Below are 18,488 nucleotides of genomic sequence, written 5' to 3'. Positions count from 1 at the left end.
ACGTTGCATCGTTTTCTGTGTGTGTGTGTTAGTGCGTCACTTAACATAATCGATATTAATATAAGCCCGTTTTTCTTATTAAATAAATTCAGCAATAGGAAAGGAATGTATTCACGATCGGGTTAACAGATATCTTCGATTAATTCAGATGCAGAAAAACGAGCCTCGAGATATAAATTGTGCATTCTCACGCGGTTATAATTCGTTGGAAATTATTTTTCTTCTGTAAAAAAGAAAAAAAAAGAAAACAACAACCCCTGTGTTGCTCGAAATCCATTTTCCAAAGGGGCGGTGTTGGGGGGGGCTTGTCTCCGGAAACTCATTCGACATTCGTTTCATAGTAAGCGATTAGAGAATGATATAGAAGATTACGAATAGTCTGAAAGATACGATTGGCACTCATCTCCGAGATATGACATCTTCTCTCTTTTTTTGTTCTTTTTTTTCGGTTTAATAATCCTAGCAACGAGAAAAAGAAGGGTAGGAATCGGTAGTTCTGGAGTAGCAGAATGCTCGGTAAAAAAAAAAAGAAAAGGGTGGGGGTTGGGTAAAAGGCATAGAAGCATCAATCGAGAATGCGAATAGTAGTTACGCATCTATGATGTGCAATAGAAGAGAACAGTAACAGTGCACTCGTTTTTTCTCTTCTGACTGGTGGTGGTATTGTCCTCGCAAATATTGGCAATTTTTTTTCAACGATCACATATCTCCTCTCGAAAACGAACGCGCGCGAGTGAGTTCTCTTAGCGCAGACGCGTTTTGCGATCGGAAACTGAACGTTCGAGAGATCGGTCGAGCGAAATGAAAGTTTCGAGTTGTTCTCGAAATTTCCAATCGATAGAGAAAAAGGGGAAAAAAAAGGAAGATGGCGATGATTGTAGCGATAATAAAACAGACAAAATGGAAGAACGAAAATAGAAAAAAAGGCTGCGGTCGTCTGGTTTGGTTTCAGGTACCGGTGGAAAGAAGGACACTGCCAACGGATTTGCCAGGGCCCTCATCGAGACGTCGACCATTCGCTAAGAGAAATTCACCCTCTACGGATGGGGGGGGATGCATTTCGAGCGTTTCTGGTGTGAACGGTGGTGTCAACGGGGCTACCGTTGCTCATGGCAGTGCCAATGGGGGTGGTGGAAGTGGTGTCAATGGTGGTGGAGTTAACAGCGGAACCGCGACTAACGTCGTTGCAGCAGCCAGTGGTGTTGGAGGAACAACGGGCATGCAAACTTCTTGCTCGTTACCGGAAACTCCTGTTTTTGCCAGGGGCAGCGATATTCCAAGGACTCCTCAGCATGCTGGGGGGAACCAAGCGCAAACTCGCAGGCAACCCGGTTGGTACGCACCGACTACAGCAACCACTGGCGGGTAAGGAAGAAAAGATTTGTATTATATAAAAGATAGGAAGAAATAAATCAATGAAAACAAATGGTATACGATATTTATTGGACACACAACAGGTATCGAAGGAACAATCCTGGTCTGGAACAGGCGATTATTGGAACGGAATTGCTCCGACTGGCTGGTGGGCCCAATCGTGGATGGTACCCAACGAGAAAAGCCAATCAACCGCGGCCAGCTTCTATCGAACATCTCGAACGGCTTAACAACGCTTACGACGCTAGATTACCAACTGGCACTGATCAGAGGAAACCGTTAACCCTGCCGACGAACATCACGCCCAACAAATACTTCGGCCAAAGTAAGCACAGCTCCGCGTCCAGCACTCGCGAGGCGCTACGGAGGGTCACTAGCTTGCTCATCAAGAAAGGTAAGCGCGGGAAAAGAGCGCGGGGATTCGCACCGTTAAACGGGGAACGTGAGAGGATATATTATAATTAAAAAAAAAAAACCTCCCGTTTCTCAACAACAACTACTAGGCTCACTCCGAGTGGAAGAACCCTTGATGCGATATGTCCAAAAAAAAACAAACCACCCCCTCTGAAGGATTTCCTCACGATCCTTTTCTATCAAACCTCGACGCGGCACTCTTATTTTTTTTCTTTTGTTTCTCAAAATTAAGTTCTTGTCGTTTAACAAAAATTGTGTTAGTCAATAGTTATAATTTTATTATTGTTTTTTTTTTTTGTTAAAGACTATAAAGGAAATCGGTGAGAGATGTTTCATTTAGTAATACGTTTAAAAAATTACTAGCACGTTTGGTGATATCGTAAAAAATTAACTAGATTTCTTCGAGGTAAAAATCGACAAGATTTTTGGATATTGAAGGATCGACGGAACGATTAGAGCGAGTTGTTGCGAAAAAAAGGACAACTTTGGAAACGACGGTCAATCGTCTCTGCTCTTTGTTCTGAATTTCTTTCTTCTTTTTCTTTTTTTTTTTTCTTGTTTCGATCTTCCAACTTAACCACTTACGCTGACAATTTTTTTTTAATAACGCACGAGACCAACGTGTGTGTTGGGTTGAATTTAGAACGAGTTAAATAATTCAAATGGTGTTTATAAAATTAATCATACTACTGCTGAAAGAGAGATTATACACAAAATCTTATCGATAACATAAGAATATGAAACAACGTGACGATAATACGCGTCATTGCTAATTTAAATTTCTGCGTGTTAACAGAATACTCAACATAAATGATAAATTACGTCATAACAGCGCAAGTGGTCGAGGAAAGAAAAGAAAAGAAATATTTCGTTTTAATATATATATTTTAATTATTTATACTTGCTCGTAAAATACCACTTAATATTTCTTACTTAATTTTTCGCATAAAAATCTATGAAATAAAAACACAATGTAAATTATTAAAACACACGTTAAGAGAACATTAATCCAATACTTTTGTAATTTTAATTTCGCGAGTAGAAACAATTTCTCTTTCTGCAAATATTTTAATTAACAATTTGTGTAAAAGAATTTACTACGTAAATCGTTTACATTTTCATGTACAATTTAATTAAGAGCAGAAAATGGCGAGGACCGTCATAAAAGCCGAGTTAACCTGCATCGGGTTTTTCTAACGGATTGAATCTTTGAAATCCCGTAACGTTTGATAAGTAAAACTTATGAAAGACTTTTCTGACTTTTCTCTCCTGTGTGACCTTTCGTGGCAATCGACAGCCACTACTTTGGAACTAGCTATCCGACACTCTAGGTAGATATGGAATGCTTGCCTGTTAAAAGATTTTTTCCTTCTTTTCTTTTTCTTCTTTTCTTTTCATGTTTCAAACTTTTACCTTGACCTCGTATGAACGTCTCTTAACCGGTGCAGCTCTTTCTAATCTTGAATTTTCATTTCTTATTCGATCATAATACAATTGTCGATATTTGAACGAAAATGTTCTAACATCTATTCTGAATTTTTCACTTTTTGTGATTTTTTAATTCGGCGAAATACACCGTTTAAAAGACTATTATATGTGTGTGTACGTGCTGGCGTGTGTATGTAAATAAACGTAGCAACAGTGCATGCAATTTATACAAATTTTTATAATACAATGTATTATCGTTCTATTTTTTCGGTATTTTTGTACTATCTACAAACAATAATTTTGATACACATTTTTAAGATATGCACTTATTTTTTTTGTGCGCCTGTTTTTATTGAAATTGCAAATTTTTATTAAAAAACAAAATGGCGTCATTTGATGGAACGGGAAATTATTAGAAAAATACAAGTGTATAGTAAACTATACATACAGCACGATATTATCGACCGAGCGAATAAGAGGATCGATATTAACTTTCAAATTTTTATCTTTAAAAAACGGATAACGAGAGAGTCTACGTTTCATTTTAATCTCAATGGTACTTTATTAATATATTATCTGTAAAAAGATACATTTGTTATAACACAATTTAGTTCGAATTAGAAACGATAGAGGTCAGTCTTATCTTCTTATCCGCGCGCTTATTAAATCTTAGTTCCAGTGTTGTACCAAAGATGGCGCCATATAGTAGTTTCGAAGCTAACATTCGTGAATGCCTCATCTTATTTTATTTATTTTTATAACAAAATAGATACATGCAAATTAATTATGATATTTAAAGCAAATTAGAAATATTTCTTTACTTGCTTAATAAAAAAATATTGATAAAAGTATGGCGAAAATGTTAAAGATTTATCCATACTTCTAGGGACAATGTTTGGTTATTTTTGTTGAACACTCGTTCAAATTAAGGAAATACATCGATTAACGATGGTTATAGTAACATTTAATATTTTTTTTCTTTTGTTACTACGATTTCTGGTAAACCACGTGTTAAATTTTCACCGTTGCGTGGTGCCATCTGTCGGTAACTTGATCGACCGGTCTCCCAGCTGAATGCGATCGACCTTGAAAGCATGACCGTCCAAAGACGAGGAGGAAAAGAGAGGGGATCATATATATATATATATATATGTATATATATAGATATATATATATAAAAAGAAAGCAAGCGTAAGAGAAAAGGGGGGGCAGAAAGAGTGGGAGGAAGAGAGATAGCAGAGACAAGGACTTCCTCCACGTTACATGTTGCTGAAACGTTTGTGCATTTCCATCAGATCCTTGCTTACACTTTGATTAGTAATCGATAATAATTTTTCATTTCTTATCACATCTTTACATTTTATTAAAAATAGTAATTAATTAACGAAACAGTTACCGTTATTTTCAATATCAATTGCAACGAAAATTTTTCCCATTCATTAAATGTTCAATTAAAAAGTTGAACATTTATGTTTATCGAGAACAATAAATTTTTTTCGACTACGCTAAATCAAAATAACTACAATAGCTTTTTTATTATATATTTATTTCGTCATTAATTATCAATTGTAATAATGCTTACCGGATATAATGATTAATTAAATTTTAACGATCATAGAAAATTTGAACAACCATCGATGGTATTTGTTAAGAAAACATTATATTATATACATATTACTTTTTCACGCGAATAACGAACCTTTACATATTTTTTAATCGAATTAAAAACATCGTCTTGTTTATTCCTTGTACGGGAAATAATAGTGTTGATTATAAAAAAGAAAACGGTTCAATAGTATCTTCGAATAGGAGTCAGTCACACGTCGTATAACGTGGACAACGACATGTTTCCCCCACCCTTGTTCATCCACACATTGTGGCAGCAGCAGCAGCAACAGAAACATCAGCGACAGCAACGCAACAGTCGACAGTACAGGACGGTACAGGAAAGATAAATGAATGCTGAAAATCCTTCTTAGAAATATTAGAAATTCTTCTGGATTTTAACAAGGGAATATAACATTTGTAGGACCACGTACGAAATAGGATAAAGAAGAATAAGAAGAAAAACAAGAAGAAGAAGAACTGCAAACATCAACAGCAGCAATAATGAGCTCCTCTCTTGTAAAAGGGGTTTCATCCCCGGTTCCTTAAGAACAAACGTGAGATATTTGTAGTCGAACATTATCTTGGTTTAAACTCTGAGGATATTTGTCGCGAGACGAAACGAAACGAAACGAGACGAGTCGCCACGAGACACGACGAAACGCGACGAGTCGCGACTCAAGGGTTCCAGTTATTGATTCGTCCGAAGGGGAAGGTACGCGCAAACGTTTCCCACTTTCCGTGTTTCGTCTCTCTCTCTCTCTCTTTCTCTCTCATACACACACACACACACTCATATATACAATCCAACCATCTACCTCTCTTCGATCTGTTTCTTCCTTCGGTCAATCACCAACGAATAAACACACCGGAGTTACATATATACCTCTTGATTTCACTTCAGACAGATTCCTCTGCTAAGAGATCACGACGACTCTTGTGAAATAGTTGAAAGAACGTTTATAGCAATCCCTTTTTGTCTCTTTTTCTTTTTCTTTTTCTTTTTATTGGGGGGTTTTGGCAAGGTCAAACGTCTGGATCGATATTCATACAGGCTCTGTGTGTCATCTACCTCCCATATACCAATCCGTAAATTCCCCTCTTGGATAAAAGCTAATTCAACAGCCAACGATGATCCTCCGTACATTTAGGATTGGAAATATAGGGTGTACAAGTTACGGACGACCTAGAGATGACCTGAGAAACGAGTCCCTGATCTTACTGGCTTTTGTTAGCTGACTTTTAAAACTCTTATCGGTCGCGTTCTGTTTATTTTTAGAAAAACCGTGACGATATCATCGGGCCTTGTCGGAATCACCGTTAACTTATCTTTGCGTCATTTTTCTTCTTCTTCTTTTTCTAAGAAAAATAGAAGAAAATAAAGACTAACAATGGAGACCTCTAACTGCAGTATGGAAATACATGTGTATAAATAAATACGTTGCTGAGATTACAGGCCAGACTAATTTGGTCGATAAACGACTAAAGTAGGAATAGTAGGCACAATTTATTCGCGTTCTAGACCTTCTTAAATACGTACAGCCACCATTTAAAGACGACCCAACGACCTTATTGTCCAATTACATCAAGATTAGCTGTCCTACTAGGGACATCTACTATTATGACATAGATGTAATACGCTATCGGACAATTTAGGATAGCATACGAACTAATTTGTTGCCTATCTATAATATTTTGAAAAAAAAAAAAGAAAAAAATAATCGGTTTTATTAATATGAATTCTACGAAAATAGTATTACTCATTCTAAAAATATTCTTAAGAAATGTTAATGACTCATAATACATACGTCAAATCAAATTTTAAAGCAAACCGTAATATTTTTCGTATTAAACCGGAAATATAGAAAAACTTCAATATCTTTCGTGTTCTTTTTTTTTGCAGCGGAATTTAATCCGATTTTAAAAAGAAAACGGAAAGTCCGAGGATGAAAAAGTTTCCGGGATAAGATAAATCCTGAAAGTTCTAAAAGCACAGTCCAAAGGCATTCTGAGTCCCTTCGCCAGGATTGACTATACTCGATATATAACTGACATAGTTATATTTTCTTCGATTACAATTCCGCCTCATACTCAAAAGCGCTTACAAAGATTATTTTGTTCAACAATAAACTCGTGTCAGTTAAAAATAAACTTCGAATAGCAATAGAATTTGCTGTTTTTCAAATGCTGATTTTCCAATTTAAAACGATGAGTTTCGCAAACGAACAATAATATTATCTTTGATTAAAATGTTATCCTTAAACGGGATTGACACATTTGTAGTGTGATATAATAATCAAATCGTAATAATAAAACAAAAAATAAAGCGAGTTTAAACAACAAGAGACAAAAGTAACAAAATGTCAGTCAGTTAGAGTTATAGGATAGTTTGGAATAGTCGAAAATAATCAAAAGAAGGGGGCGGTGAGTAGAAGGGAGAAGAGAGAAGGGGGGGGGGGGTCGATGACGACGATCATTTGTTATTTGCCCTCGAGAAAATCCTCGAGGCAGGCGATTGTTTCCCTCGTTCTTTTAAAGCCGATCGAACAACGACGACGACAACGACGTCGAGGAGGAGGACTATGACGAACACCGAATCGGGGGATGTTTTCAGCTAGGTTAGTAGCGCGTTACTAGCATTCGTCGAATGAGTAGCATGTATATAGGGGTGGAGCAGCAACCGTAGGGGGCGACCACCTCGGCACGGTTGGGGTGGTAATCGTTACTCCCGTCTACCGGCCTGTCTACCGACCCTTCGCTGGACTCTGAACGTTTCACCTCTAACAGAGACACTACCCCCAGCCCCCTCACCAAAGACACCACCAACATAGCAGTAAACTTATACCAACCAACCAACCAAACCAACCCCTCCTCTAAGTTATCCTATGAATAAAAAAAAAGAAGAAGAAAACTGCAGGGAAGATTCGTGAAAACGATGCAAAAACCTCCTTTTCCTTCTTCTTCTTCCTGTTCTTTGTTTCCTCGAGAAACGCGCTTGCTTTTTCTCGAGCTTTTTCTTTTTCTCGAGCTTCAACAATCCATCCTCCTTCCATTCCCAACTCCCCCCAACTTCTCCTCCTCCTCCGCTTCCCCCTCTCCAACCGCGCAACTGCTTCGCGCGCGATGAGAGAAAATATCGACCCGGGGAGCCCTTTTGGCGCACACACCGCGCCACCGAAGATGCGAAACTTCTTTCTCGACATTCCGAACGGGAAGAACGTTTTTTAAATGTTAGGGTGAATCTCTAAGGGGGGTTCCTGCGGTTTTTTAATATTAATATTTCCAAAGTTAATTTTAACAGAAACAATCCATTAGACAGTTTATAATACAATTTGTAATACGATAAACGCACAGACTTTTGGTTCGCATAATCGTACTTATTTAGAAAATGATTTTATATCGATAAAAAGATCGATGTGTTGTTCCATAGGCGCGATTAAGCGAAAATTGTCGTTTCTTTTTTATTCCCCTTAGGATAAACATTATTTTATTTCAATTTCAATCGTCTGATTTTCACAACCTGATTGTATTTATTAATATTGCGTAATATCAATGATTGAAAACTTGCAAATGTATATTTTAATTATCTATAGGCAAAAAATTGTATACATTGGGTCGGATGGATTGGGGTGGGGTAAGGAAGGTGTGGATGAATGGATGGAATTTAAAAAATTCGACGAACGTTATCGAGTCCGAATGAAACGCTCAAACTCGCTGTTGTTGGCAACTTAAGCTCGTCGTGTTTTTAATTATACCTACGTCATTGCACTCTACGTAGCGGACATTGCCACGATATGCGTTAGCCAGAGAGTTCACGAACACGTGCTCCGATCCAACTAACCAACCAACCAACCAACGGGTGTCAATAGAATCGAATGGACTCCTCTCGACTTCTTCGAAAACGTTGCTCATCGTCGACGTATTCGTCGTTGTTGTTGTTATTGTGGTAGGTAGCCTTTATCGGCAGCCTGTCAGCGACCTCATTAAAATTCCATTAATATTATAAATGTATGGGTGTTCCTAGAGACGCGTAGGTAAGCAGATAGATAAATAGTTAGGTTAGGTTGGTTGACTGTTGGAAAAGCAAACTCTTGTTATACCCTTCGTCCGTATCTAGAAGCTTAGCTAGCTAGTAAGTTAGTCAGCTTGCGTTGGAATTCTCAGAATCGACGCTTGGGATGCCGAGAGTAGTACGAAAATAAAATTACGCAGTGTGCGACATCCAAACGAGGCCTGACACGAGCTAGCTAGCTTTCATCTAATACTAAGAAACAAAAAAACCATTGTTAATATTACGAGAAGACAAATTCCTGGCGATCTTAGAAATGTGTGAATGAGTTGTATGGTAATTTAAAGAAAAAATATTAAATAATATGTCTAACAAACTACGACGAGAATAGAAAAACAATCGCGAGGGTACCATGTTCCGTTCGAAATTGAATATATTTGAAGAAATGTCAATGTCTCGTGTGCATCATGATTTTTTTCATTATTATACTCTTGAAAAATTGGGGGCGAAAGCCCATTTAATAATTTCATTTTTATTCAAAATCACGTGATCGAGAATTTTTATTCGAGTATAATTATTTAATTAGGTGAAAAAGATCGTCTTCTGTTCTCCTCTCGTTATCGTACAAACTCGCGTGATGTATAAAACCTCTCATCGTACCAACATAATAAGTAAACGGCCACGCGTGGTGCCGTTAACCGAGTGCGAACAATCATACACCGATTTTCACCATCGTTCGTAGGTGAAGGATACGGCTCGAGGAACGGTATAATCATCGAGAATGTGCCAGATATATATAATACCGTATATAATAATTATTCATTAGGTATTAAATTGTATTTTAAACGTGTTATAGAGTCACGGTAAGATAGGCACGCTGGAGAGAAAATGCATTTGAGAGCGAAATTTGTGCATGATTTTCTCTTTCTTTTCCTTCGACCGGGACTATACATAAATTACAGTTAAATATGAAAGTAATTTTTTTTTCCCCATAGTGAAAAGGAAAACAGTACAAATTGGATTTATAAACGTACGTATTTGATGGCTAGTCAAATTGTATCGGATGCGTTTTAGAAATCAACAAAATAAAACACGCGCCTGAGTGGGGGGTACGAGGTGTTAGGACAATCATTAACAGTGCTACAGATATTTACTACCTAAACAATTAACCAGTCATCCGATAAAAGAAAAAACAAAATGGAAGATGAACGCTTGATTAAAATAATCATTAAGTAAACTTCGTGTGTAGTTTAGTTTTCGTGGCTCCTATCGGGGTAGTTTTTGTTACTGTTATCGAATAATCTACGAATAGGGGGAGGGGAGGGAAGAGACTGTTTCTGTCGTTGCGGGGAACTTATCTTGGTGGATGATTTTTCTATCTGTCTTTACTCATCGAAAAGTACCGCCAGCTGGTTGCAGTATGTCGCGGAAATAGGATCTCGGGCGTCCTCGAAACGTCGTTCCCCGATCCTTACCGATCCTTGCCGATCTTTCACGAGCATGTTCTTTCCCGGATACTACTCTACACGTAGCTTCAGTTTACGGCTACTAAACCTTTGACTTTTTAACGGTTCACCCTGAGTCTGTTGTCCGCCAATCGCAGTGTCGTATTATTGAGCGACTTTCCTGCTACGAGAAACTTCGATAATGCTGCTGACATCGGTTGGAGCTTTCATTCAAGTCCCGTTTATGAAAGAAACCCCCGACGCCTGCGCAAATCTTCTTACACCACGGCTTTTTCATTCTTCGAACATCCAACTACGAACTCTCGGGATTTTTATCCGATCGAGTTGTCTCGTGAACACATTGGAAAAATAAATAGAGTTTTTGTTTAAACGTTTGGACAGGTCAATAAACTTTCAATCCTTTTTGTTAGAAAGTTGACACCTTTTTTTTTCTATTGAAACTCTATTGTCGAGACTAACAAACTCGTTTTCGGATATCAATTCTTTCGATTGAACTATTATTTATTGTTGTTAACGGATGTATTCGAGAATAGTTCTGTATCCTTGAATTAGACCATTGTTCACGGTTAATAACGTTGCATTGGCCTTGAATTAAGAAAATACGAAAGCTCATTGTATAAAGATATTATTATTAAACGAATTCCAAATGAATCTAATTAAACGCTTTCCACTCGCATATTTTTGTTCATGTTAAAACTAATCTTGATAAGCGATCTGGTCACTTAAATGTACAAATTAATCTTGACACGATAAAAAGAATCTAGGTTGATACTAGTACATATGTAATATATGTATTACAGTTATTTTATATATATATATATACACGAGATAGATAACGAGGATGAATTGAACGAGTTGGACGACTATCAAGGTATAGTGGTCGAAGAAGTTGGAAAGGTCACTCTTTCGCGCGACTTGCCCAGCATTTCTGCAAACGGTTGTCCTCTGTACGGACCAGTTTGCCTCCGTGCCCTCTATTTCCTTGAAGTACTCTCTCCCACCATCTTCCAGTTTCTACTCTTACAGTTTTCCCAACCATAGTATGCTAGCAATACATATATATATACCAATAAATATATTGGGTGCCCTGAATTCACGTTAAAAGAAAATATTTTTAATATATCAGCAATACATATCTATATCTATATATATAAATATATGTTGGGTTGCCCTATCAATATAATTCACGTTACAACAAAATATTTTTAATATATTAGTAATATGCATATCTATATTTAACAATAAATATATTTTAGGTTGTCGTTAATGGACGAATTCACGTTGATAGAAAATATTTTTAATATCAAAATTTCTCTTCGATAAACAAACGCTATTATTACTCTCCGAGATATTATTAAAATGGATAATCTTTATTGCTAATCGAGAAAAGAAAAAGAAAAAAAAATAATATAAAATATATTTAAAAAGAGAAAGTGTCTGTGAACTCGTAACTCGTTTGGTATGTGAAGCATGAACTATATATATACGATAAATAATGTATAACGAATTCGTGTGCGTGTGAAGCTCTCTTCGAAGAACCTCTTTACAATCGAAATTCATCGCGTTTCGTTACAATGAAATTTTTGTTTTGGAATTGTCAACGTGGCTGGCCACAAGCGCCACTTACTTTGTTAACGAAATTAGCAGGATGACGAATGAACCGTCTGCTTTTCTTTCTTCCCGTTGCCACCTCCCCCCCCTTTACCTGAACCCCCTCCTCCTCGCTCTCCACCCCTCCTAATCTTTTTTGAGATTAGACGCCGACCGATTTCAACTCGATCCCGCGATTTTTTGGTACGTAATATGATTTTCGAAATTAAAAATCTATTATATTATTATTATTATTAGTATTATTATTTTACGAGACAAATTCTGTGTATTTGTTGTTATTTATTATTACTATGTATTATTATTCTCCGTATCGTAGTATTATTATAGTATTATTCCCTATACATAAACGTGTTAGTATTATACGTGTTTTAATATCAATCTCATCTCTATTAATATTTTCATTCAATGTCTATGAAATTGGTTTTTTTTTTGTATTGTTTCAGGGAGTGGCAGTAAAGATGGGAAAAGTAGTAAGGACAACGCTTTACCTTCTGGTCCTTATGCCGGTAAGTTTGTTTTTAATTGAAAAGCTCATCGACGTAATTATATATTTATTTATTTATCTATCTATTTTGCACACTTCTTTTTTTTATTGGATTAACCATAATGAAAAAATAAAGTAAAATATAAAAGGTAATCAAATAACTCTCCAATCTCGTTTTATAAATATAAACTTTGTTACCATGGAATGTTAACGTTTATCGTATTATCTATTTTTTTTTTCTCTCTATTTTTGTTTTTTTTTAAATCTTTTTATCGACCAATAATAACCGTCGAAAAAGTAAACTAGAAAACATAAGTGAAATATACACCCACCCCCCTCTCCCCATTCTGGTGGTTTTGAAACTTTGTTGCCAACGCGGCGGTATATTACAAGTATTATTATAGTTTACGATGAATAATAATGTGTGCTGCGAGAAGAATGGAGAACAAATTAAACGAAAAAAAAAAAAAAGATAAAAGTAAGAAAATAATGTAAGAAGAAAAAAGAGAAAAGAGATTTCGTTTTGACGACGTGGGGGAGGAGGGGGCTGGGATGGTTTGGGGAGGGGGCGGGACACGCACCTCCACCGCGGTTATTTTTAAACCACCACGACCAGACTTTACTTCGACTTGGCAATAAGAAGTCCCCGAAATATTAGCCACAACGATCCACGGACGGAAATAAACTGGATCGTCACGAAGGAAGAACTCGTTCTTCGGCTTCAAGAGTACAGAGTACAGAGAAACAGAGAGAAGAAAGAGAGAAGAGAAAGCAAAAGAAAAAGAAAAAGATAAAGATAAGAAGAAAGAAAGAGAGAGAGAGAGACTGAGGACAACACTCCTACGCTATTCGTATAGGTTATGTTGACCCTTTCAAAGAAACGAATTGTTCAACAAAATTCTTGACACGTACGATAAATAATCGTTTAAAAATTGATTTATCCCCCCTTTTTCTTCCTTTTTTAACGAATAATTTCGATTTAATTTGAATATATTATAATATTCTCATCTCGAAATATGGCGCCTAGATTGACCTTGAATATGAAATGTAAGAAAAACACAAAATTAGAAAATGCATCTTCGAGAAAACGTATTCTCATGGAATGGAATTTTAAAAAATAATCGTGGTAAGAATATAAAATCGTCGCAACTACGTTAAAGTTACTAAGAAACGTAAACTCTAGCAAAAGAAGAAGATGAAGAAGCAGCAGCAGCCGCCATAACAGCAGCAATAGCAATGGCGCGCGTGTTCCAAAATATCATCCTCTCCGTTTCTTCCTCCAAGTTCGTCCTCGCGGTATGAGAGTGGAGAATACATCGGCTATTAATACGGCTTGTTTATTTTCGGAAAATTCGTTCGTTGCTTACCAATCGGACTACGAATTTCTTGACCCTCTAATATATAATTTGTGGATTATTGTAGCATTTTCAATTTTTGTTCCTTTTTTTCTTTTCTTTTTTATTCTCACTCATCAAATAATCACAATTATGGGGAATAAATATACGAACATTTCATATATATACGTATATTCTTTCTTTTATTTATTTTTAAATGAATTATTTAAAAATTCTGACGCGCGAATATTTCTCACTTTCGATTTCAATTTCATTTGCTTTCTCTCTCTCTTTCTCTCTCTCTCTCTCATCAAAATTTGACGAATAAATTCATGATTTAAGGCGTGTTGCAGAAAACAAAAATTTTTGTATCCATTTATTGTTTATCTTTTGTTTTTTTTTCGTTTTTAAATTATTCAACAGTTTCTGCCTATTTTGCACAGAGACAGATAAGAAAAAGAAAATACTTGTATCGAAGTTTTATCTTATCTGTTCTGTGTTGATAACAGACGTAACACGATACGCGAACTCGATAACTCGTGCGACCACAAAAATATCTTTATACTCTAAAGTATTACTATATATATATATATATATATAGTAGTATATATAAATACATTCTTGAGTACTTTCTTCTTTCACACATGCAAAAACAATATCCCTCCTCTGATATTACAAAAATTAAAATAACAAATTATCGTAAGTATTTTCTAACAATAAAAAAATCAATCATACGCCCTTATTATTTTCGGATATCACAAAGAAATATTTTATTGAGAGAGATATTCGAATAAAAAGAATTTGTTTCTTTTTTTTTTGCAGATTGATTCGTAATTCAAATTTATTAATAAAATATCTAACGAATATAGGAGGTTTTAGGTTACAAGACTCCTAATTAGACCGAGATATAAATCCTATCGGATGGTCGGAAAATTATTACGCGTACAAGGTTAATAATAGTCGGCATAGTTTGATCTTATGCCAACGGTCATGTAAAAAAGAACTCATTACCAGATTTTCGGTAACGCTAAATCGCATTACGTGTTTTTTTAAGTGGTCTATTATTCTATTCAAGATTTTTAAGATTTCATTCGATATAAATCTTACATTCTCATTTTACATATTTACATTGTGTGTATATTTTATAACTTCCTGTATAAAGAAGAAAAATGCCGTAACTTGCGCGAAGATGCACCAAAAACGGAAATAAATATATTCTCCTTAAAATTTATACTGATTGACATTTCAAATATAATCATAATTATCCTAAAATTTGTATAAACAATTCGATATATCTAACATATCCGATTGCATGGAAAATTAGTATCGATTTATTAAATTGATTAAATAAATATTTCATATAAAAAAATGTATATAAAACAAATAATATATTATTTTGGAAGAAAAGAAAAAAAAAAGAAAGAAATTATAATTTAATATATAAAAAAGTTACATATCATTTATATATAATATTATTTTCTTTTACAAATAAATAAACATACGATTATTAAGGGGAAAAAAAAGAAATAGAAATTATTCTTCTACAAATCAGCCCCAAAATTTTTCTGTCTCAACCTGTACTAATTCTAATATACATACATATATATATATATATATATAGAATAATAATTAAATATTTTAATCTATCCGAATATGTGGAAAACGAAATTAATTAATCTATCTTTCTTACGTGCGTGTGTATAAATGAACAAAGAAAAGAAAAGAAAAAAGAAAAAAGGGTGGGAAGATTCCATTTAGATCCGAGTATTCCTGAGAAAATGGGGTGATAATGATGATCCTCTCTTGAACATTGTTCTTGGCGTCGTCAGTTGCATCAAGGACGAAAGAGACATATTCGATGCATCAAGTCTGCTGTTCAGTGTGTAAACGGGGGGGGGGGGGGAGAAGACACGTCAGGAGGAAACATAAATGTGGAGGAATAGAGAGATAGCAAGTAGAAAGGGAGAGAGAGAAAGAGAAAGAAAGAGAGAGGCCAATGAACGGGAGGACGAGGGAATGTGGAGGAGGTGAGGAGGAGGGCACAGTGTGCGTATGGATCAATACCGATAGTGGCACCTATAGCACGCGTACCAGAGGAGACGCAGACTCTTGGGTGTGTCCGATCCTCTCGCGCAGCATCCTGTTTTAGTTACTCCATTATTCCTCTCTTTCTTCATTTTGTTCTAGATTTTATTTCCAATAAATTAACCGATTTATCTCTCTCTATCTCCGACAATTTATTTTTATATTATATTTTATTATTATATTTTTATTTTTTGTCCGATATATATATATGTATATTAAATATATTTATTATATATATGCCCCCCCCCCGCGATTATAGAATACAAAATTATCGTATATCCGTTATATTTAAACTGTTAACAAAAACCTAGAGCATCATAAAGCTAGGTTCAAATCTAACTATCTATTCTAACTTTACGGTAACAGAATAACAGTATATATCTTTAACTATAATTGTGTATTTGTGTATTTTTTTTTTTTCTATATATATTAAAAAGAACGTTTCTCTTTCCCGAGTTTGATCAAATATGAAAGGATCATTTATATTTCAACAAATTTTAATAATCAAATAATAATTTTAATAATCAATAATTGATTTGTTAGAGACACGTTAAGGTTATTACTGAAACAGATAAAAGAAAAAAAGAAAATACTAAAAATTAATGTTTAAACGTTTTTATATCGGAAGGATGATGACTACGTCGTAGTTCCTAATTCGAAAGCTACCGGAAAGACTGGTAATTATAATGCAAGAGACGACGACCTATCGTCAAGACTCCTGTTTAACATATAGCACGCGCGAAAACGTGGTTGAAATAATACCTACATTAAAAAAAGAAAAAAGAAAAAAAAAATAGGACCGTTTTGTAGCAAGTAGTTGGTCTACGTATGTATGTCTACTATCATGTCGCATAATGTCGTCAAACTATCATACCATTTCGATTTTTCTTCAATTTAAATGATTAATATAGAATCATAATGACTAATTTGGTTCATTAAAATAATAGATAAAATTATTTGAATGTTCTCTCTCTCTTTTTCTCTCTCTCTCTCTCTCTCTTTCGGAAATAAAATTCTTTTTCATTTTTACGGACAATCCTATATGGTATGTGTTATAAAACAAATAGAAGAAATTTCAAATAAAACACATTCGACGTTTATTTAACTGGTGGGGGCAATAATGGCTCGATTATTAAATGAAAAGAAAAAAAAACAAAAAGATAAACATTTGACAATAGAACCGTGCAATTCGATAAAGAAAAAAAAAAGTAACAATAAAAAAAATAAAAAAAATTATTATTAATACATAACGCGGTGTGTTGAAATATAAAATTCGTTAATAATTATATTCTTATAGATTAAAATGAACATCAGCAGTTTGATACGATGAGAAGTTATTTCTATTCGTGTTCCAGCCGCTGAGAGTGGCGAGGCGCCAAAGAAGAAGGGCTTTTTCAAGGGTTTCTGGAAAAGATCACGACATTATTCGTTGGAGAACCAATAGCCCAGGTGTGGCAGGGTGATCAACGGTTGGCAAAGACAGAGACAGGGCCATCAACAGCAGCAACAACAACAACAACAACAGCAACAGCAACAACGTTCCCAGCAACGCGTTGCCACGAGGACTCTTGCTAGCAACCCCTGCTGTTGCATCGTTCAATAACCGCGAATCTTTCCTCCGTAAAATATCGTTTACACGATATAATACTCCCTTTTCATCTATATACATAGGTATGTCCGCGTCTGGGTTGCTTATGCTACCAGATCATGACCATCATGATCAGAACAAAAATTAGAATGAAAAAGAGAAAGAGAGAGAAAGAGAGAGAGAGAGAAAGAGAGAGAGAGAGAGAGAGAGAGAGAGATAGTGAGAAAGTGAAAGAATGAGAGAGAAAGAGAGAAAGAGAGAGAAAGAGAGAGAGAAAGAGAGAGAGAATCCAAACAGGTGATGATCTCGTGATTTTTCCACAATTTTTAATAATAATAATTCCCGAGATCCGCGGATGGCTGTGAAATAATATTCTTCGTTTGGGATCATGGATTAAAATATGATCTTACAAAATATAATAATGTGCACCTTTTCGCGGGTTAATTAATCAATTACGGGATGTAAATGAGGTTAGGATGAACAATATGGAGGAGAGCTGGAACCGATCGCTCCTTATTGTAATTATTATTATTATTATTATTTTATTATTATTTTATTATTATTATTATTATTGACGAGAAAAATCAGCAGTCCGCGAGGAGTCTGAGAATCACGCGAGAATCGTGCCTTTTCTGTTTTTTTTTTTCTTCTTTTTCTTTTTAATTATTTATGTGCTTCTCCACGGGGACAAGGACCAAAAACGGGGAACGGTAAAGTAATATGGCGACTGGTTACCCAGTCATCGTCGTGCGAACGAATAATTATTATTAAAATCGAAATATGTGTTTATAATATATCGAGCTTAGAAAATAATATTATTATTATTTTTGACAATTATAGCTCGCAGGTTAATTTTGATTTACGTTACTTGTCGTTGATAACGGTTCAGTTCGAAATCGAACATCGACCAATCATAATCGAACCGCAGATAGATAGATGCGTGCTCGCAAATATATGGAAAAAAGAAAAAATAATAATTTCAATAATTTTTGCTTTTTTTTCTTTTTTTTTTTAATAAATAAAATCAATGAGCAATTAACGTTTCTAATAAATTTTGCTTCATGTAACACTTCGATGAGAATATATATAT

The 18,488-nt window shown here is 35.1% G+C and overlaps 1 protein-coding gene and 1 long non-coding RNA gene across 3 annotated transcripts in view; both read left to right on the top strand.

The window, feature by feature from the left end:
• Nucleotides 1–17,610, top strand: part of LOC106784986 (AF4/FMR2 family member 4) — a 29,236-nt gene extending 11,626 nt beyond the window's left edge. The window contains exons 7-10 of one of the 2 annotated variants that reach the window (XM_014745073.1): nucleotides 953–1,365; nucleotides 1,458–1,768; nucleotides 12,351–12,413; nucleotides 17,166–17,610. In XM_014745073.1, coding sequence (XP_014600559.1) covers nucleotides 953–1,365; nucleotides 1,458–1,768; nucleotides 12,351–12,413; nucleotides 17,166–17,254 — 876 coding nt within the window. In that variant the 3' untranslated portion in view covers nucleotides 17,255–17,610. The remainder of the gene's footprint in view (nucleotides 1–952; nucleotides 1,366–1,457; nucleotides 1,769–12,350; nucleotides 12,414–17,165) is intronic. The other variant, XM_014745063.1, reaches the window with a different exon arrangement.
• On the top strand, nucleotides 4,815–6,518 carry LOC106785015. The gene is made up of 2 exons (XR_001381479.1): nucleotides 4,815–5,156; nucleotides 5,246–6,518. It is a non-coding gene; the product is annotated as an uncharacterized LOC106785015 (long non-coding RNA).
• Nucleotides 17,611–18,488: the final 878 nt, after the last annotated feature.

Source organism: Polistes canadensis, unplaced genomic scaffold (assembly GCF_001313835.1).
Source record: "Polistes canadensis isolate GaletaPanama2010 unplaced genomic scaffold, ASM131383v1 scaffold_2, whole genome shotgun sequence".
NCBI lineage: Eukaryota > Metazoa > Arthropoda > Insecta > Hymenoptera > Vespidae > Polistes > Polistes canadensis.
The sequence above is the reverse complement of the archived record's forward strand: the minus strand, read 5'-3'. Positions and strand labels throughout refer to the sequence as shown.